The sequence below is a fragment of the Ursus arctos genome, chromosome X, assembly GCF_023065955.2.
Source record: "Ursus arctos isolate Adak ecotype North America chromosome X, UrsArc2.0, whole genome shotgun sequence".
NCBI classification, from domain to species: Eukaryota; Metazoa; Chordata; class Mammalia; order Carnivora; family Ursidae; genus Ursus; species Ursus arctos.
In genome coordinates this window covers 46,786,897-46,808,297 of record NC_079873.1, presented here as the reverse complement: position 1 = coordinate 46,808,297, position 21,401 = coordinate 46,786,897, and the positions used below count along the sequence as shown (strand labels likewise).

At 38.1% G+C, this 21,401-nt stretch overlaps 1 protein-coding gene across 11 annotated transcripts in view; it reads right to left on the bottom strand.

The window, feature by feature from the left end:
- RRAGB (Ras related GTP binding B) overlaps window positions 1-18,875 on the bottom strand; it is a 49,435-nt gene extending 30,560 nt beyond the window's left edge. Inside the window, exons 1-7 of one of the 11 annotated variants that reach the window (XM_048213697.2) lie at window positions 18,808-18,833; window positions 17,297-17,330; window positions 15,816-15,954; window positions 14,885-14,984; window positions 10,519-10,602; window positions 8,534-8,600; window positions 4,709-4,931 (exon numbers count right to left, since the gene is read on the bottom strand). In XM_048213697.2, coding sequence (XP_048069654.1) covers window positions 4,709-4,931; window positions 8,534-8,600; window positions 10,519-10,602; window positions 14,885-14,975 — 465 coding nt within the window. In that variant the 5' untranslated portion in view covers window positions 14,976-14,984; window positions 15,816-15,954; window positions 17,297-17,330; window positions 18,808-18,833. Of the gene's footprint in view, window positions 1-4,708; window positions 4,932-8,533; window positions 8,601-10,518; window positions 10,603-14,884; window positions 14,985-15,815; window positions 16,109-17,296; window positions 17,331-18,189 lie in introns of those variants that run through there. The other 10 variants (XM_048213698.2, XM_026489346.4, XM_026489348.4 and 7 more) reach the window with 10 other exon arrangements.
- Between the last annotated feature and the right edge of the window lie 2,526 nt (window positions 18,876-21,401).

Genomic DNA, 21,401 nt, shown 5'->3' with positions numbered 1-21,401 from the left:
TGCAGCGTTTTTGGCACTGGAGGAGATATTGCTAAGTGAAATAAGTCAAGCAGAGGCAGACAACTATCATAAGGTTTCTCTCATCAATGGAACATAAGAACTAGGAAGATCAGTAGGAGGAGAAAGGGATAAAGAAAGAGGGGGTAATCAGACGGGGTATGAAGCATGAGAGACTATGGACTCTGAGAAACAAACCGAGGGCTTCAGAGGGGAGGGGGGTGTGGGAATGGGATAGGCTGGTGATGGGTAGTCAGGAGGGCACGTATTGCATGGTGCACTGGGTGTTATACGCAACTAATCAATCACTGAACTTTACATCAAAAAAATAAATAAAAATAAAAAATTTTAAAAAAGTTATAACCTTGCACATATGTTTTTTGTGAGTGATAATTATCTTCTAATTAAAAAAAATAAAGACAATTATCATATGGTTTCACTCATTTATGGAACATAAGAAGTAGGAAGATCAGTAGGAGAAGAAAGGGAAGAAGGAAGGGGGTGTAAACAGAAGGGGGAATGAATCATGTGAGACTATGGACTCTGGGAAACAAACTGAGGGCTTTAGAGGGGAGGGCGGTGGCGGATCGGGATAGGCCGGTGATTGGTATTAAGGAGGGCACATATTCAGTGGTGCACTGGGTGTTAAATGCAAGTAATGAATCATGGAACTTTCCATCAAAAACTTGGGATGTACTGTATGGTGACTAAATAACATAATAAAAAATTTATTAAAAAAAATGTGGTCTATATATACTATGGAATATTAGTCAGCCATCAGGAAGAATGATTACACAACATTTGCAGCAACATGGATGGGACTGGAGGAGATTATGCTAAGTGAAATAAGTCAAGCAGAGAAAGACAATTATCATATGGTTTCACTCATTTATGGAACATAAGAAATAGGAAGATAGGTAGGAGAAGGAAGGGAAGAATGAAGGCGGAGTAAACAGAAGGGGGAATGAAGCATGAGAGATTGTGGACTCTGGGAAACAAACTGAGGGCTTCAGAAGGGAGGGGGGTAGAGGATTGGGATAGGCTGGTGATGGGTATTAAGGAGGGCATATATTGCACGGTGCAGTGGGTGTTTTATGCAAATAATGAATCATGGAACATTGTATCAAAAACTGGGTATGTACTGTATGGTGACTAATATATCAAAATAAAAATTATTAAAACAAAACAAAACAAAACAAAAAAACTACATGGAGATAAATGAAAACACAATGATCCAAAGTATTTGGAATGCAGGAAAAGCTGTTGTAAGAGGGAAAATAATAGCACCAATGTTCTATCTCAAGAAGCAGGAAAAATCTCCAATAAACAATCAAACAGGATCTAGAGGTACAGGGTCGCTCAGTTGTTTGAGCCTCCAACTCTAGGTTTCAGCTCAGCTTGTAATCTCAGGGATAAGCAATCGAGCCCCACGTCAGACTCTGCATTCAGCACAGTCTGCTGAGATTCTTTCCCCTTTGCCTTCTCTCTCCCCCTCTTCTCCTCCCCCTGCTTGTACTCTCAATAAAAAATAAATAAATAAAATCTATAAAAATTAATAAAGAAACTAGAAAAAAATGCTCAATGGCAATTAGAAGGAAATAAGAAGAACTAGAGCAGAAATAAATGAAATAGAGACTAAAAAAACAACAGTATAGGTCAATGAAACCAGAAGCTAGTTCTTTGAAAAGCTCAACAAAATTGATAAACTTTTAGCCGGACTTATCCAGAAAAAAATGAGGACTCAAATAAAATCACGAATGAAAGAGGAGAAATAACAACCAGCACCACAGAAATACAAAGGATTACAAGACACTATTATGAGAATTTACATGTCAACAGAATGGGCAACCTAGAAGAAATGGATAAATTCCAAGAAATATATAACCTCACAAAACTCAATCAGGAAGAAACAGAAAATATGAACAGACAGACCAATTGCTAGCAATGTGATTGAATCCATAATCAATTAAAATCCCAACAACAACAACAAAGTGCAGGATGAGATGCTTCACTGGTGAATTCTACCGAACACTTAAAGAAGAGTTAATATCTACTCTTCTCAAACTATTCCAAAAAAAAAAAAATAGATGAGGAAAGAAAGCTTCTAAATTAATCCTTTAAGGCCAGCATTACCCTGATACCAAAACCACATAAAAACACTACAGAAAAGAAAACTACAGGAAAAATCGCGATGAACACAGATGTGAAAATCCTCAACAAAATATTAACAAACTGAATCTAACAATGCATTAATAAAGTCATTAACTGGGACACCTGGGTGGCTTAGTCGGTTAAGCACCTGCCTTCAGCTCAGGTCATGATCCCAGGGTCCTGGGATTGAGTCCCGCACCAGGCTCCTTGCTCAGTGGGGAGCCTGTTTCTCCCTCTGCCTGCTCCCCCTACTTGTGCTTTCTCCTTCTCTCTCTCTCCCTGACAAATAAAATCTTGAAAAAAATCATTCACCATGATCAAGTGGCATTTATTTCTGGGATGCAAGGGTGGTTTAATATTTGGAAATCAATCAACGTGATACATCACATTAGCAAGAGAAAGGGTAAAAACCATATGATCATTTCAATAGATACAATGAGAGCATCTGACAAAATACAATATCAATTAATGATAAAAACTCTCAACAAAGTAGGTTTAGAGGGAACATACCTCAACGTAATAAAGGCCACATATGAAATACCCACAGCTAACATCATTCTCAATGGTGCAAAACTGAGAGCTTTCCTCTATGATCAGGAACAAGACAAGGATATCCACTCTCTCCACTTTTATTCAACATAGTATTGGAAGTCCTAGCCAGAGCAATCAAACAAGAAAAAGAAATAAAAGGTATCCCTATTCATAAGGAAGAAGTAAAACTTTCACTGCTAATGGCATGATACTATATATAGAAAACTCAAAAGAATCCACAAAAATTACTAGAACTGATAAATGAATTCAGTGAAGCTGGATACAAAATTAATACACAAAAATCTATTGCATTTCTATACACTAATAATGAAGAAGAAGGAGGAGAAATTAAGAAAACAATCTCATTTATATTTGCACCAAAAAGAAGAAAATACATAGGAATAATCTTAACCAAGGAGGTGAAAAACCTGTACTCCGAAAACTGTAACACACCGAAGAAGGAAATTGAAGATTATACTAACAAATGGAAAAGATATTCCACGTGCATGGATTGGAAAAACAACTATTGTTAAAATGTCCATACTCCCCAAAGCAATCTACAGATTTAATGCAATCCTATCAAAATACCAACAGGATTTTTAACAAAACTAAAACAAATAATCCCAAAATTTTTATGGAATCCCAGAAGACCCCAAATAGCCAATGCAATCTTGAAAAAGAAGAACAAAACTGGAGGTATCACAATCCCAGATTTCAAGATATACCACAAAGCTATAATCAAAACAGTATGGTATTGGCACAAAAACAGACACAAAGATCCATGGAACAGAATAGAGCACAAATACACCCATGCTAAATGATCAATTAATACACCATAACAGAGGCAAGAATATATAATAGGAAAAAGTCTCTTCAACAAATGTTGTGCAAAACTGGCAGCAACATGCAAAAGAATGAAACTGGACCACTGTCTTACACGATACACAAAAAATGAACTCAAAATGGATTAAAGACCTAAACGTGAGACCTGAAACCATAAAATTCCTAGAAGAAAACATAGGCAGTGATTTCTTTGACATTGGCCATAGAAACATTTTTCTAGATATGTCTGTTCTGGCAAGAGAAACAAAAGCAAAATCAAACTATTGGGACTACACAAAAATAAAAAGCTTTTGCATATTACAGGGAACCATCAACAAAACAAAAAGGCAACCTACCAAATGGGAGAAAATATTTGCAAATGATATCTCTATTAAGGGGTTAATATCCAGAATATATAAAGAACTTAAACAATGCAAGCCCTCCAAAGAACAAATAATCCAATTTAAGGAATGGGTAGAGGATCTGAATAGACATTTTTCCAAAGAAGATACACAGATGGCCAACACACACAAAAAGATGTTCAACATCACTAATCGTAAGGGAAGTGTAAATTAAAACCAGAACACAATTATCATTTTATACCTCTCAGAATGGGTAAGCTAAAAAAAATAAGAAATAACAAGTCTTGACAAGGGTGTGGAGAAAGGGGGACATATATACATAATACATAGAAAGAGAAAGACTTTGTATGCCATATGACTTCACTCATTTGCGGAATTGAAGAAACAAAGTAACAAACAGAAAAAAAAGAGAGACAAACAAGAAAACAGACTCTTAAATACAGAGAACAAACTCCTCGTTGACAGAGGGGAGGGGTGGGGAAATGGATGAAATAGATAAAAGGGATTAAGAGAACACCTATCTTGATGAGCAGTGAGAAATGTACAGAATTGGTGAATCATTGTATTGTACATCTGAAATATAACATTATATGTTAATTTTACTTGAATAAAAAAATACATAAAGGCTGTTTAATGATATCACATTGACAAGTTCCTTACCTAAATCTGAAAATTATTTGCCAAAGGGATATTATATTTCCCATACCATGGAAAATTTGTTTATGTTTTTAAAAACCGGACAGAACTTTACTGTTCCTGAAAACAATCATACTATTTACCTATTTCCCTACAAAAGTTCAGAAAGCATGTCAACCATTTTGTGCAGCATCCTTTATGTTTCTTACCAGGTCCCGTTGATCCTCCTGTACCAGATCCATTTTGTGTACCAAGCAAAAGATTTTGGCATCTGGAGAATTCTGCAGAATGGCCTCTAGGCATGATTGGTAATAGTGCATGTCCTTTTCCAGTTCACGGCTTTCCACATCAAACACATATATCAGAACCTCCACATTTCGGAAGATGTTGTCTCGTTGGCTGGTGAAATAATTTTCCATGAAGGTATCCTGTCTGGTAGGAAAAAAATATCTAGGTAATAAGCAAGTCCTCAGTTTAGTCACTCCTACTTACAATTTATTTTTGTTGGTTTAATCAATGTGAAAGATAATCTTAAGGCTTCAACAGGCAAATAATAGTAAACTGGTACGGCTTCACCTTCTTAGTTGAACCATACCTTGCACCACCCTTTGCCCTCTCCTTGTGTTCCAAATACACTGTGACCTTCCTCAGTTCCACTGGCCTGTGGTGTATCCACCAAGGGGCATTTACATATGCTATTTACTCTGTTTCACATGCTATTCCCCTATCTCTACATCTAATTAACTCCTACTTGTCCCTTTAGATTTCAGTTCAATCCATATTTCCTCACAGAAACCATTCCTGACCTCCCTGTCTTGAGCAAATCCAGTCACTATGGGCCCTAATACAATTACATTGTTTTTATTTTTAACACTTAACCACAAGTGTGATATTACATCTATTTGTGTGTGGTTTTTTTGGAAACATGATTTTAAAACTCTTTATTAGCTTATTCTAAAACACAAAATGGAGATTTTTTTTGATTATGATATGTTAGTCACCATACAGTACATCATTAGCTTTTGATGTAGTGTTCCATGATTCATTTTCTGCATATAACACCCACTGTTATATGAGCACCCAGTGCTCATTGCAATACGTGCCCTCCTTAATACCCATCACTGGGCTAACCCATCCCCCACTCCCCTCCCCTCTAAAACTCTGTTTGTTCCCCGGAGTCCACAGTCTGTCATGGTTCATCTCCCCCTGATTCCCTCCCTTCATTTTTCCCTTTCTTCTAATGTCCTCCATGCTATTCCTTATGTTCCACATTTAAGTGAAACCATATGATAATTGTCTTTCTCTGCTTGGCTTATTTCACTTAGCATAATCTCCTCCAGTTCCATCCATGTCGATGCAAATGTTGGGTAATCATCCTTTCTGATGGCTGAGTAATATTCCACTGTATATATGGACCACATTCATCTGTTGAAGGGCATCTCAGCTCCTTCCACAGTTTGGCTATTGTGGACAATGCTGCTATGAACACTGGGGTGCATATGGCCCTTTTTTTCACTACATCTGTATCTTTGGGGTAAATACCCAGTAGTGCAATTGCTGGGTCATATGGTAGCTCTATTTTTAACTTTTTAAGGGACCTCCACACTGTTTTCCAAAGTGGCTGTACCAGTTTGCATTCCCACCAACAGTGTAAGAGGGATCCCCTTTCTCCACAACCTCTTCACTTCCCTAGAGTGTAAGTTCCATAAAGGCAAGGACTATGTCTGTTACTGTCCACCATTTAAGCAAAGAGCCTTCCATAGGGTAGGTGCTCAGTGAATATTTACTGAATAAATAAATACTCTAAATTATATGAAAATGACACCAAGATAGCTTTTTAGCAGTTTTGTTGATTCCTAGGCTGTGTGCTGCTTTTCAATTACCAAGCACCCAGCAAAAAACAGTTTTGTTGGAATTTAAGAAACAAAACAAATGAGCAAAGAAAAAAAAAGGAGATAGAGATACAGAGAGACAAACCAAGAAATAGACTCTTAACTATTGAGAACAAACTGATGGGGGAGAGGAGGTAGATGGAGGGGATGGGTGATATGGGTGATGGGGATTAAGGAATGCACTTGTCATGATGAACACCGGGTATTGTATGGAATTGCTGAATCACTATATTGCACACCTGAAACTAATGTAACACTGTATATTAACTATACTGGAATTAAAACAAAATAAATAAATAAAAACAGTTTTGTCATGAAAAAAAAAAAACATGAACCTGGCTTTTTTTTTCATTTTAGAGAATTTATTTTTAGGAAAAAGGAACAGAAAATATTACATGCACACAATTTATTAATGAGTAACAGAGCAAACAAAATATTATTTGATGAATACAACATGCATGCACTTAACTTTCACACTATAGTCAGTTAAGGCTGAGAGAAAAGCTGACCCAGGAAGAGAAGAGGAAGGTAGGGGACACCCACTGGTCCCAAGTGAAGAGTCCCAAGCTCTCTAGTTCAGAGCACAGGCTCTGTGTTCAAATCCCAATCCTGCCATTTATCCCCAATGACTGCTTGTCCCCTACCTGTGATGGTGCGAGTGACCAACATATATTGAGACTTACTAGGTGCCAGGTCATTATTCTAAGCACTTCATTATTTATTTACTTATTTTTTAGTTTTAATTCAATTTAATGTTTTATTTTTTTATTTTTAATGTTTTTTTATTATATTATGTTAGTCATCATACAGTACATCCCCGGTTTCCGATGTAAAGTTCGATGATTCATTAGTTGCGTATAACACCCAGTGCACCATGCAACACGTGCCCTCCTTACTACCCATCACTGGTCTATCCCATTCCCCCACCCCCCTCCCCTCTGAGGCCCTCAGTTTGTTTCTCATAGTCCACAGTCTCTCATGCTTCGAATGAAGCATGAACCTAGCTTTTAGTCTTGTACTTTGCTATTGATTAGCTGTGTGGCCTTGGGGGAAACTTAATATCACTGTACCTCAGCTGCCTTATCTGCAAAATTAACTGTAACATCTTAGGGCCTAAAAGCAAGGAACTTGGACTAATCTCTTGAAAGAGATTACAGATATTAGAAGAATGATAAGGAGGAAGGATTTGTACGGAGACAGCTGCTAGAGCATTAAGTGGTCCATCTGCTAGCAATAATGGGAGTCATTTTCTTATAGAATATTTGGCTGTTTCATTATTCTTTCAACAAATAACTCATTGAGCACCTGTTCCATGGTTGGTTCTATGCTAGGAGCTGGTAAACACCGAGCTAACAATAATGTCTATTTTGTGAGGAACTTTGCTATACATTTATATGTCATCTTAGTTAATCATCAAAACAACCCTATGATTTAGTGCCATCATTATCCCTATTGTACAGATGAAGAAACTGGCTCAGAGAGTTTAAATGATCTACCCAAAATAACACAGCTAATAGAGCTGTGCTACAAACCCCAATCTAACTCCAGAGCCTAGGCTCCTAACCACTGTGCACTACACACTGCTGCTGCAGCATGGAGATGCAAATGGCCATAGGGTAAGGAGCAATACCTACATATAAGCACAGTGAATGTGCATTTGTGATGGAATATACTGGAAGTACCTCAGCCATGGGAGGAAAAACTGTTTCCTACTCCTCCAACAGTTGGTAATTCAGCTGAAGAATATGTGCTTAGGGCTGATCTATAGTGCTTAGACTGCCTGGAGATTGAAATAATAAAGAATAAGGTGATATGGTATGATGAATAAGAGCTCAGCATTGGTATTATGCCACCTGAGATAAAAACCTAATTTCTTCACCTGCAGAAGAGGGGAATAATCTATCCCATACTATAGATATGTAGACACAGCTTGTGTTAGTGCTGATTAAATATGTCACATAGAGAGGGCATTTTCACAATTACATGTAAGTAAGAGATATTTACTCAAGTGCCAATTCTGAAGCAATTTCTATCAAATGTATCTATTACAAATGATAGTTACTATAATGTATTTTCCATGCTGATTATACTAGGTGCCATGATTACGGCTACTGGCCCCACAAACAAGCAGATAGTACTTACCCACCACAGTCCCACAGGTTCAATACCAGGTTTCCCAGAAATCGGACATGAGAATGTTCTACATCAACTGGAAGACAAATACGACAAATCTAGTAATTGTAGCATGTGAGGTTAAATTCAAAATAAGCAATGAACTAACCCATGGAATTCAGAAGGACCAAAGTGGAGTGAAATGCTCAAAGCTACAACAAGAAGGTGATTTTCAGCTCAGTAATGTGGTTTCGTGGCAAGGTGGGCACCTAAACTACTCTGAGCTACAGAACTGGCTCTCAGTGTAAGCAATTTTACTTTTTAGTAGTTTAGTGCTTAGAGCAGAAGCAATCTCCAATTATAATATCACTGTTAAAATTTCAACATGTAAGACAGAGACATATACCATTTAATAGCTCTTCACTAACCCACCAACACCCTCCACAAAAAAACTTAAAAAACGACAACAAACACCAAATACGAAACAAGGATAAAACATAACCCAACTTGCTCCCTCTATTGGTTTCCCTATTTCAGTTAATGACCCTATCATTGTCCCATTTCAGGGGAGGTGGTCATTGTTGACTCCTCTGTCCACATTCATCGTTATTCCTTTGTAATTTCTGGATTCCACTCCTTGTTTTACAACCTGCCACTAACAATAGGAAGGCCCTTACCTCTCAGGCCTACACAAAGACAATAGTTCCATAATTACCTCCCACCGGGAAGCCTTACCCACTTTACTTCATCCTACAGGCTACTGTCATATTCATCTTCTTAACACTACTTTGAACATGTCACTCCCCATTCAAAAAACTTTCAATGGTTCCTCCATGCCTACAGGGGGGCATTCAAGGTCCTTCAAATTTGGCTTCCAATCTACCTTTATATTCCCCCATGAGTCACGTTAATAAAGACTTTTGTTCCAGTCCAATTTGGTTTATTCTTAGTCCTCCCCAACCCCACTACCTCCCCAACCCCCAACATACCTTACATCAGGGGTCGCAAACTTGCTAACATGGGCCAGGCCAGTAAATGTACAAAAGCAAAGATGATTATGTATGGAGAGTAAACATCCACCCAAGCGGATGATAGAGTGGGTGGCAATTACTCAGCTCTAGCTCATTTGTCAGGCAGGAATGTGGGATCAAGATGATAATATACATTCCTCAATAGTAGTGAGAAACCAGATTTTTATGGCAACTCTTACATATTTATAACTAATTCCAATTTTTCTAAAACATTGTACAGGCCAAACAAAACATATCTATAGGCCTTATCCAACTTACAGACTGCCTGTTTGCGACCTCTGCCTTACACTTCCCTCCCCACTCTGTATTTTGCCTACTCTGTTCATCTGCCTAGAAAGTCCTCCCCATCTTTCTTTCAAAGTTATATTCATCTAATAAGACCCAGCTTAAATTCACCTTCTCTAAAAGCCCTACCTGGCCACCCCCACTTACTGTCATCACTCCCTCTGAATTCATTCAAACATTTATTAAGCATCTACTCTCTGCCAGGCACCAAAAATCACAAGGAGGAATAATGAAAGTTCTTATCTTGAAAATTTCTTAAAGTCTAGCAATTGTAATTTTTACGATTTATGTGACAATCAATCACACAGTGGTGTTTCTTCTATGACTATCTTGAAGCTATTGCTTAAATTTACTGCTAACTTTTGTGCAATTTTATCTTCTTATAACCTAGACCATAAGTGGCAAACATTAAAACATGGGCATTAAAAAAAAAAAAAAAACACGGGCATTGGAGTCAAACAGTTCTTAGTTCAAATACCAGCTGCACCTCTCTGTGTGACCTTGGGCAAGTCACTTAACCTCTGAGTATCAGTTTCCTTTTCTATTACAAAAGATGGGAAGCATGCTATTGACCTCACAGGACTGTTGTGAGGATTAAATGAGTTATCATACATAAAGTGCCTGGCACGTAGTAGGTGCTCAAACTACTTCCCTTCTCCCCCTTACTTCCCCCTCCTTGGAAAAGGAATCATATCTTACATGTCTTTGTATTTCCAACAGAGTCTACGAGAGAGTAGGTGCTCAAACTGCTATTAATTTGAAGACTATGTAAACGGTCTAGTACTAAAAAAAAATGGAAAGAAGTGCTACTGAGAAAGGTAAAGACAATAACAAAAGAAGTGACAGGATTGAGTGACTGTTCAGATATGAAGTACATGGGACAGAAATCTGATTTCTACTCCCGTATCATAGAAATTATTCTCATCAAGTGACCAATGGCCCCATTACCAAATCCAGTGGACTTTTTAGTCCTTGTCTTACTTTCTGTAGCATGACACTGTTGACTACTCTCTTCTCAAAAAATTCTCTTCTCTTGGCCTCTGATGTCATACCTATAACCTCTCTGGTATATCTTTCTATTCTTCTTTCTGTCTCTTAAATGTTGGAGCTCTTCAGGATTTCATCTTTGGCTACCTACTTTCCCCTCATGCAAGCTAATCTATTCATGTTATTTTATTTGCCATTTGGATACTGACAACTTGTAAGGGTATATCTCTAATACAGATGTCTCTCTCCCTTTCTGAAACATACATTGGACATCTTCATTTGAATAATACATAAGTATCCCAAACTCAATGTATCCAAATATAACTCATCTCCCCATTTTTTTCCTACAAAAATCTATTCTTCTTTCAGTCCTCTCCATCTCAGTGAATTTAACCAGTTGCCTAAGCTAAAACCTTAATTTCATCCTTGAGTCCACTCTTTCCTCCACTATTCCACCCAAACCTATCAACAAGTCCTATTGACTCTATCTCTTAAATATATCCCAAATGCATTTGCTTCTCACTAAATCCACTACCACTACCTTAACCCAAGTTAAGGCCCCATCATCTCTTACCTGGTCTACTAAAACAATTACTTAATCTGTCAACCTGTTTCTACCCTTGCCTCCCTCCAATCTGTCCTCCATATTAGATATAATGGTCTCTCCAAAATGTGGATTTTACTCCCATTATTCTTTAAAAAGGAAAAAAAAAGTCTCTGTGTATATATGATTGTATATACCCAGAAAAAAAAAAGGCCTAAAGGACAATCTCAAACTACTAATGGTGGTTGTCCCCAGGAAACAGGCCTGAGAATGAGGGAAGGAGTAGACTTTCTGTACTTCTGCAATGCTTGAATTTTTCACAATTAAAATTGAAAATTAGAAATAATAAAATCTGATCATGTTAGTTTTCTATTTAAAACCCTCCATGGGCTGTCCTCTACCCTCAGTTCAAACTACCTGACTTGGCTTATAAGGCACTTTATGATCCAATCCCCGTGTTCTGCCTTTCTTTTTAGTCTCATGTCTTCTATATGGCCTTCCGGCTCTCCTAGTCTTCCTGTCCTGCTGTCATAAGAGCAACTGAAAAGAACCAGAACAGAGCTTTATGAAATCACATACATTTATGGGGCAGAAAGAAGAAAATTTTTTTTAAAGGGGTAGGGATGGTTAAAGATAAAGGAAGAAAATCAGGGTAATAAAGCATTAAATAAAAGCCAAGGGAAAGAGAATTTTGAGAAGGTAGGAAATCTTGGAGCCATCAACAGTGTTTGTGACTAAAATACTTTATAATCTTATTTTTATTGACAAGTTTACTATTCCAACAAATACATTTTAACAGCCCACGAATAAATTAATTATATCACCATTCTGTACCCTTACCGTGAATTTTAAAACACAGTAGACTCTAAGTTTAACAAAATAAAATTGGATTTTTTTCAGCAATAACAAACTAGAAAAACACTAAAACATTAAAGATGACATAATATTTTAGAAGTACTCTTTTTTCTACTGTTAAAGAACATCAGCAACTTCATAAAAAGGAACAGTAAGTAAAAACCAATGCACTATATGTATTGTCAAGCAGTCTATAAGTTTAGCAGTAAAACCCAGACCTTTCTTCAGCAATGACAAACTAGGTAATGATACATTAAAGCATTAAGTCCAACATAATCTTTTAAAGCATACTTTCACTACCTTTAAGGAAATACAGTAATTGTTAACAAAGTGTATCAATAAAGGTCCCATTTGAGAGAAGAGCCCTGTCCCATTCACAGTGCTGGCACACAGGATGGTCCAGAAAAGCACTTATTGAATAAATGGGAATGCTTAAATGTATAATGTACATATAATTTGCAACATTCTGTTTGTAATGTTTTAATGATGCTGCTAGATTACTTCAAAACTACTTCAAGTAGCTTGAATAGTTCTGAAATTTGGGCTGTATGACTATTCACTAGACTTAGGGTAGTAAATCAACTCAGCTGATCAAAACAAAAATATTAATTTACTAGAAAATTGAAAATTTGCTTCAATAAAATGTACAGAACTTAAAACACACAAAGAAAGAAATCCTCCAGGAATGGTGGCTGTGGCACGATGGATAGAGCAGAAGCATAGAGTGACATTCCAGCTCTAATGCTTGCTAGTTGAGTAAACTCAACTTCTAGGTCATCTACCAAAATGAAGTTAATATAAAAACTGAAGTAAATAAAAAAGCATTTAATAAACAGAAGCTTCCTCTAATCTACTGAAACCATATGATTATTAAGTCCAGATCTTTTACTTGTGAGAATAGAAAAAAATTAAAATCTACCAAATCAAGACACAAAGAAGTCTGGGCAGGTCCTTTCTAGAAGGAAGTCTCTCAAGGAATGACAGGCCATAGGACCCTGTCCCGACCAAAATTTCTGATGAATGACTTAGATGAAAACTAGATGAGATGCTTATCAAATGTACAAAATACACAAAGCTAGGAAGAATAGCTAACATATCAGATGAGATACTAAGCACCTAAAATGAAAACAGATCTAATCCCTTTTCTACAGATAAGGAAATTACGGCCCTGAAAAATAATGAGTTGTCCTGGATTTCACAGTTAACAGGGGATACAGGAACATAGGTGCTAAAACAAACAAAACTGAATAATTTAATCGAGTAAGAATTTATTTAGATTCAAAATATTAGCTGCACAAGAAGCAGAAGGATTATATGTGTTTTAATAACAATGTATGTGAGAAAGAACTGTTTTTTTTTCAGTACGACTCATATAATGAAAGCCACTCCACAAAACAAGAATAGGGGACTAAACTGCGCTAATAGCAGTGTGAGGCCCAAAATAAGAGATATAATAGTTCTACTCTGCCTGATCAGATCACACTTATATTCAAGTCTCAGCACTTTAAGAAAAATGTAGACACATTCAAACAAGTCCTTAAAAATGTTTCAAAATTATGTCACATGAGGAACAGATGGAGAAACTGGACACGTTTAACTTAAGGAAGGTTAAGATTTGGAAAGCAAGGATGGCTAGGATAGATTAAGACATTAATCATACTCAAATGTTTGTAGAGACTCAAAGGAACAGAAAGGGGGCCAGATAACAGAAATAAAGAGAAAGAGATTCAGGGTTCTAAGAAATAGCTTTCTAACCATTGAAGCTGCCCCAATTATGAGAGTATATATATATATACTTCAAGCACTTTATGAAGAAAAATGAGGTTTCCTTCTTTATATCCTAGGGTCTGGAACATAAGTTGTTTCAAAAATGTTTGTTTTTCTCGGAACCAGAGTGAGATACCTTACGAAGTAGTGGGTGAGTTGTCCCTAAAAGTGTTCAAGATGCTAAAAACTCAGATCAGGAATTTTGAAAGCCAGGTAGGGAATGCTTTCATCACTGAGAGGCCAAGGACCATAGCAGAATCCAGAAATGCCTCGATGTTGCAAAATAAAATGGCATTACAGTCTAGAAACAGAAGAGGTCTCCCAGAAGCATAGCCCAGCTAGCCCATATTAAAAAGCCAGATTTAACATTCAAATCATAAAGGGCAATGAAATATTTCTCAAGTCAGAGCTGGAACTCCAGTGAGAACATCTATGTATATTCAGAAAGAGAAGCAGCAGAGTACACTAACCTCCCCCTCATAGGCCCCCCTCAGAATTTACCTTTTAATGAAGACTAGTACTAATTATAGCTTTAAAAAATCTTAGATTTTATTGTTATGCTTATTAATACCTATCAATATCCCTTTATATAATAAATTAAAAACAACCTCCCACAAAAAACAAATAAGGAAACAAAAGGGTCCCTATGTTTGTTTAATAAAGAGCAGGATAAAAAACAAGTTGGACAAGGCTATTCCACTTGGTAAGCAACCTAGAAAGAACCTCCCCAAGAGAGCAAGCAGTAATAACCAGAATTAGGTCACACCCCTTTGAGAAGGAATGAAAAAAACAGGGAAAACATGCTCTGAAACAAATCTCTCAACCTCTGCATCCCTAAGTGACCACAACCGTGTTATGCAGATTTTTAATAGTTAAGATCACCTGATTTCACAATAAGATAAAACATCTTACTTGTTGCACCAAGGCGACGTGTGTCTCTGGCAATATAATTTGCAAAGATAATAGACCTCATGCTGGTCTTACCAGACCCACTTTTACCCATTAACAGCACCTAAGGACAAAGTGAAAAAAAAAACACAACAAAGTCAGAAATCTAGAGCAAATCAAGTCTAAAAGCATCTATTTCTCTCTTGTACTTGATGTTTTACTGACAGTATCAACAACCTATTGCAGATACTTGTAACTAACCAGTTCCCTGACCAATGGTAAATGCAGAGATACCTAAAATTCCAGGAGCCAGGCATTTACCTGTCATGCGTTACACATCCTCTTGGCGATAAAATCACATGAATTTATTATGCTACCACTATACACTATCATAAATTCAGAACTATATTAGAGAAATAACAACTTGAGGAAATGGAACCCTGATCTCTCATAATCTAATGCTTTATGCACTGAACTACCTGGCAGGGGATTTCATTATAACTCAAAGTTCTTCTCCCTGCTCAAGGTCAACCTTTCCACCTCTGCCCTTTATCTAATCCCTTCTACTTACTCTATGATTTTATTCATTAATTACTCTGGATCTTTTTTTTTTTTTAAGTGTCCCACGGCCTACAAGCTCAAGTCCTTAAACTACATATAACATAAGATCTGGCTTATCTATTCCTCTGCCCTTACCTCTTGGCCTAGAACTTTTAGAGTCCAGCCATTAATGAACTGAGCTAAACATCTTACAGTCCCCCTGACTGCTCCCAGAATTCCAGGGAGCTCAGCTCTATGTCTTTGTTTCATGCTGTACACTCTGCCAGTAACTTTCCATTCCTTTTTTTTTTCCTTCAGCTAAGCTCCACTTATCCCTCAAGACTTGATTCAGTAACCATCTCCCCAAGAAGCTTCCCTGACCCCAATGCCCTAGGTTGGCTTAGGTGTGTCTCACCTCTTTCCTCCCATGGCACTCCTATAGCACGGCAAAGACCAAAATGCACTGCAGTTATCTGGGTTTATTTTTTGGTCTGCTTCTCACAAGACTGTAAGTTCTTGAATGGCAGGGAGAATCCCCTTTGTATCTCCAGTGCCTAACATATAACAGATGCTTAAAATATGTTCATCAAAAGAATGAGCAAGCTATCTAAACAAACATATAAAACAAGTGAGTTTTTAATGAAGAGAACTGTCCAATGGAAAAGGTGACCTTATGAAGATGAACAGCCTTTATGTCAATGTCAGCACCTAACAAAGACAGAAAAACACCTATCAAAGATAGTGTTGATTCTTGCACAAGGAGGGTTTTGGGTAAGGTGACTTTCAAGAATTTTCTCAAACTAACATTTATGGACTATAGTTCCAATTACCTTGCTTTTCAAATGGAGGGGTTACAGGTTTTATCTTTAATCCCAAGAAATTTTGTTTTAAATTATAATTACGAATACAGGAAATATTAATGAAAGTATACTGCACTCAGGTTCAATTTAATCTAGCTATTTAGCTACATAACTTTATCTCACTAAGGAAACGTTACTGACAAGCCAGTCTAAAGTAGTTATAAATAATTTTTGTTTTATTCTTAATCATGTAGAAATTTCTGGTATTTTTAGCCGTCCTTGTTGATAGCAGCTTTAGGCAGGCTCATCAAGAACATTCCTTCAGGAAATTGAGTTATAAAACTGAATTGTTAGATGAAATTAAGGGTAAATATGGTATATTTATTGTGTTTTTATTTAAGAAATCTTCGACTGCTTATGAAAGACTAACCGAAGATAACTGTGTTAGGTAATGACCCTATGAGAGAGGTAATATTATTATGACCATTTTACAAATGAAGAAACTAAAAGCCCCAAAGGTTCAGAAATTTACTCCAAAACTGTGCCCTTACTGATTCTCCCTAAATGCCAAGGTGGGGCACAGTACCATAAGAGCACAAGGGAAGGAATGCTCAATTCCACCTAGAAAACACATATAAAGACCTTATATAGGTGACATTTAATTTGGGTTCCACATAAATGTGCAGGAAGAGGTCTGTGTAGTGTTTGTGTATGGCTTGCACAAAATGCAAATTAATTTGTAAATTTGGAGAAAAACAGATTCTGTATGGCTGTAATGGGTGGCACAGGTGTGGCAGATCAGTTTAGTCAGGAATAGATTTTTAAAGGGCATTGTGTACGGTGAAATCATTTGGATTTTATTCTATGGGTTTTGGGGAGGTATGAAAAGGTCTTAAGTATGTGAATGACCCAGTTAGATTTAAATATTAGAAAAATTAAATCTGATAGCAAAGAAGAGGACAAGAGTCGAAGAGAACACATAGAAGATTCTTGCAATGGTCCAGGAAAGATGGTATATATACACTACAAATATATTTCCTGAATCGTAAATTCTTACCTTTACTTTCATGTATTTGATGTACCTAATATGTCTTACCTTTTTCTTCATGGCTGTATTTGGTAGCACCCACCTGCAGATATAAACCAAAAGATAGTTTCCAGGATCCATTGCCTTAGAAATTGGAATTTAAAAAATACAAATAAATGTGGAGGTGCAAAAGAACATGTTTAGCACAAAAGCTGAGTACAGCTGTGTGTAGGAACTCAGTTAAAGTGGCCCTTGTTTTCTTAAATTATAAAACTGGGTTCAAGCTACCTTGCTCCTAATTATAGTACTCAGGAGATGGGTCCTAAGAAGACTGACTTAGTAATATAAATGAGCAATAAAATTCAAGATTCAATTTTTTTATCATCTTAAAAAATGCATCAAAGCAACATATACAAGTGCTTTAATAAATCAAACAATATTGTCTTATTTGAACGTCCACTATTATTTTTAAGTTGGGCTATTTTTAAAATCTGGAAGTATGTTTAGCCAGCTGTCCTTCCAAGTCAGAGTTCACTCATTACAGGTACAAAGTATATATAATACAAATCTCAAATTCAGGTACAAAAAGGCACTGAAAGAACTTTTTAAGCCACTGCTCTCTGCCCCAGAAATACCAACCTTCTCCCTAATCTTCTTATCCTCAACATGATGTTAAATCTCCTTTACTGATAATTCAAAGCAACTCGGAACTACCTTCTCAATTAGAACACCCAACCCCAAACCTCAGGACTGATATCAGGCCCATCCCAAGGGCTGTTTCTACCCAGTTAACAACCAACCAGTCCTCTTGCCAGTTTATCCCGTCACCAAAATCATGATACCAATCAACCTTACGGTAAATCAAAACAATTTATCAAAGGTGGGGTGTTCTAATTCACAATATTTTCTAAGTTGGAACCCCACCACCACCTTCCAGGTTTGACGTAATAAACTTCACCCACCCAAGCGATCCTTCCGGTTCCCCTATGGGAGGATCCATTCTTGGCCCCAGATTCTCTTTCTCCATCTTTCTCTCAGAGTCAGATTCTTCCATCGTGCAACAAGTCCTTTCCAGTCTTTTCTAAACCGCAGTACTCTTTTCCTTTTTTTTTTTTTTTCTTTTTCCTTGTTCACACCCTCAGTTGCCTATTTTTACTGCCTGTGGCCGCTAGGCCTGCTCTATTCTTGCCTCCGCCTTTGTCCACTGGGGGGCTGTTTTCCCCACGGTTACCTTAACCACCTCAAACTTGGCCTCACGACACAGCCGAGTTGGCCAGCTCAAAGGCTAAATGATGTGGTGGTGGAAAGGAAGAGACGGAGGGTGAGTGGGGAAGGGGGAGTGGTGGGGGTTCGTGTCGAGTCTGGGCCTCAGGCCCCAAAGTCTCGAAACGCAAAGGTGACTTCACCCGCAAAGAGGTGGGGACGGCGGAGGTGGAAGAAAGAGCAGACCCCTGCGGTAGGCACTAAGTGGCAAACGCTTTCGCCGGCTTATTGTTACCGAGCCTGGTCGCCCGAGAGCGTCCGCCTTTAGCAGCAGTTACGACCTAACCGCCCGCCCTCCAGGAGCCCAGGTACCTCACCGCAGGCACAGACTGCAGGCCAGGATCACGTGGGCACCTGCCGTAAACCCGGAGCCCGTCACGTGACTGCTGCTACCCAAGGGGCGGGTGGACTGGGAAGAATACCATAGAGACTGCGCCGAGAAAGACAGAGTGCCGCCAGTCGCCGTCACGTGTCCCCGGCTCTCCCTCTTCCTTGAGCCCGGTGGGGAGCTACAGTCTGCAGACGCTTCTCTTGTGCCGCCCCCCCCCCCCCGCCCACCCGGCCGACCTGTCTGGCACACAGAATTAAAGGAGACGTTTTCAATTTCAGTGCTTCAACACTAGCCCCTTTGTGTGTATATGTGGTGTTGTTTTAAACTGCTATTTCACCCTTACCGTTTTTTGGTGAGGAAGACCAAGCATTGTTTTTGTCTTCCTGTTTTTTTATATTTTAATGTATTTTTATTATATTATGTTAGTCACCATACAGTGCATCCCTGGTTTCTGATGTAAAGTTTGATGATTCATTAATTGCTTATAACACCCAGTGCACCATGCAATACATGCCCTCTTTACTACCCATCACCAGTCTATTCCATTCCCCTGTCTTCCTGTTTTTTTAAGTCTTTCTCTTCTGTTTTTTATTACTAGTCCCTGTAACTGGTATTGTAATGAAATGAGTTAATACATCCACAGTGACTACAACTATGTCTTCCACATAGTAAGCACACAACGAAAGTTACTACTGCTGGGACCAGGGATTGATTCATTGGGAATTTTAGGACACACACTCATCTCCCCACTTGTTTAAAACTGAAAGTAAGGGAAATAAATTCTCATAGACCATAGTAGGAAGTCAATAAAGTCTAGAATTGATAACTGAAGGGCTATTGATATGTATTTACATACTATTTTTAGATACAGAGACTTCCAGATAAAATGGCCAAAAGAGTTCAAAGGGGTTGCTTCTGGTAATGAGGCAGCAGATAGAAAGTGAGAGGACTGATACTTTTCATCTTAAGCCCCTTTGCACTCTATCTATCTATCTATCTATCTATCTATCATCTATCTATCATCTGTTTATCTGTAGGTAGATAGATAGATCACGTGTATATGTTACTTAATAAGAAAGGAAAGGAAGGAAAGAATGATGGGAGGGAGGGAGGAAGAAAGTTAGGAAGGGAAGGGAAACTGTATAGAACCAGGGTGCTATCTGTTTCCAAATTTCCGCAACTGCTGTTCTATATGATCCCTTCTCATCACAACTGCCATGCCTCAAGAAAAATTTATTTTATTCTGATCACAGCTTCCTTAGCCCTATCACTCCCTAGTCTCTTCTCTCCTCCCACCAACTCCCCCACAAAAAACACTTGTTCTAGTTTTTCTTGTGTAGTGAAAGGTTCTGAGCCCCAAACCAGGAAGTCACTTTAGATTCATCACTTTCCATACCAGACAGTGATAAACACATTGAGTTAAAGCAGTGAAAACAGACTTTATTCAATAAATACTGACAGTAGTGGGGAAAGCTGAGCTCCATTCCAATATGTGCTGAGGTAATTAGGCCTTTTATTTTTTTTTAAAAGATTTTATTTATTTATTTATCTTAGAGATAGAGTGAGTGAGTGTGTGTGTGTGTGTGTGTGTGTGCGCGCGCGCAGGGGGAGGAGCAGAGGGAGAGAGGGACAAGGAGACTCTGTGCTGAGCACAGAAACCCCACACCACACTCCCATCTCATGACCCCAAGATCAGGCTCTGAGACAAAATCAAGAGTTGGACGATTGACTCAGTCACCCAGGAGCCCCACTTGGGCCTTTTAAAGGGGCAATGAGGGAGGGGGAAGAACTAGGCTTCATTTGAGTCAGAGAAGTGAAAAATTATAAAAGGTTGGTAAATATAAATGTAGTTAAGCTGTTTGTTAGCTGGCATTTATCAAAGTTAGGAATCTATCTTCCCACAGAGACTTGAAAACAAAAGCCCTATCCTTCCTGATGATTACATTTCAGTGGGATGGCTCTCAAGGCCCTGAAAAAGACTTCTGAGTTGTAAGAGATACATATTCACAATTTCAAGAGTTTATAGTAAATGATCTGAGAAAAGTTGGTCAGGGGCCTACCATCAGGCTAGAACAAACAGTAAATTATCTTTGCTGTGTTGTGCTTTCTCAGTCAGGCATTTTAATGGAGTGTTGAGATCAACAGAGAACTGGGGGCCATCCTAGGGGCATGGTAAGTCTCTTGTGCAGGGGTTTGGACTGAGTTATGTAGTGAGAGGTCTGCTGTACTCATTAGTGCACTTTCTACAACCTATCTGCTCCTCTCTACACTTCTGCTATTTTTGTTCCAGCTGTTGTAATATTTGGTCTGGATAATTGTAATAGACTGCTAAATAATTTTCCTATAGTGACAGCTCCAAAGTTGTTAGGAGTGGGTGAAATAATCTTCATCAGTCGTTTCAGCCTCTAAAAGCATTCAATAGAAGTAATATGTGCATGTTATGTAAAGGCAGCTTTCAAACATATCCTCCAACCTCCATTACCAGGAGGCATCACCAGCCAAATTGTTTCCTTACACTCTTCTATTATAGAAATTCATTTTCTCCCTGTTGCCAGTCTCCCTTTCCACTTCTCCAAACTG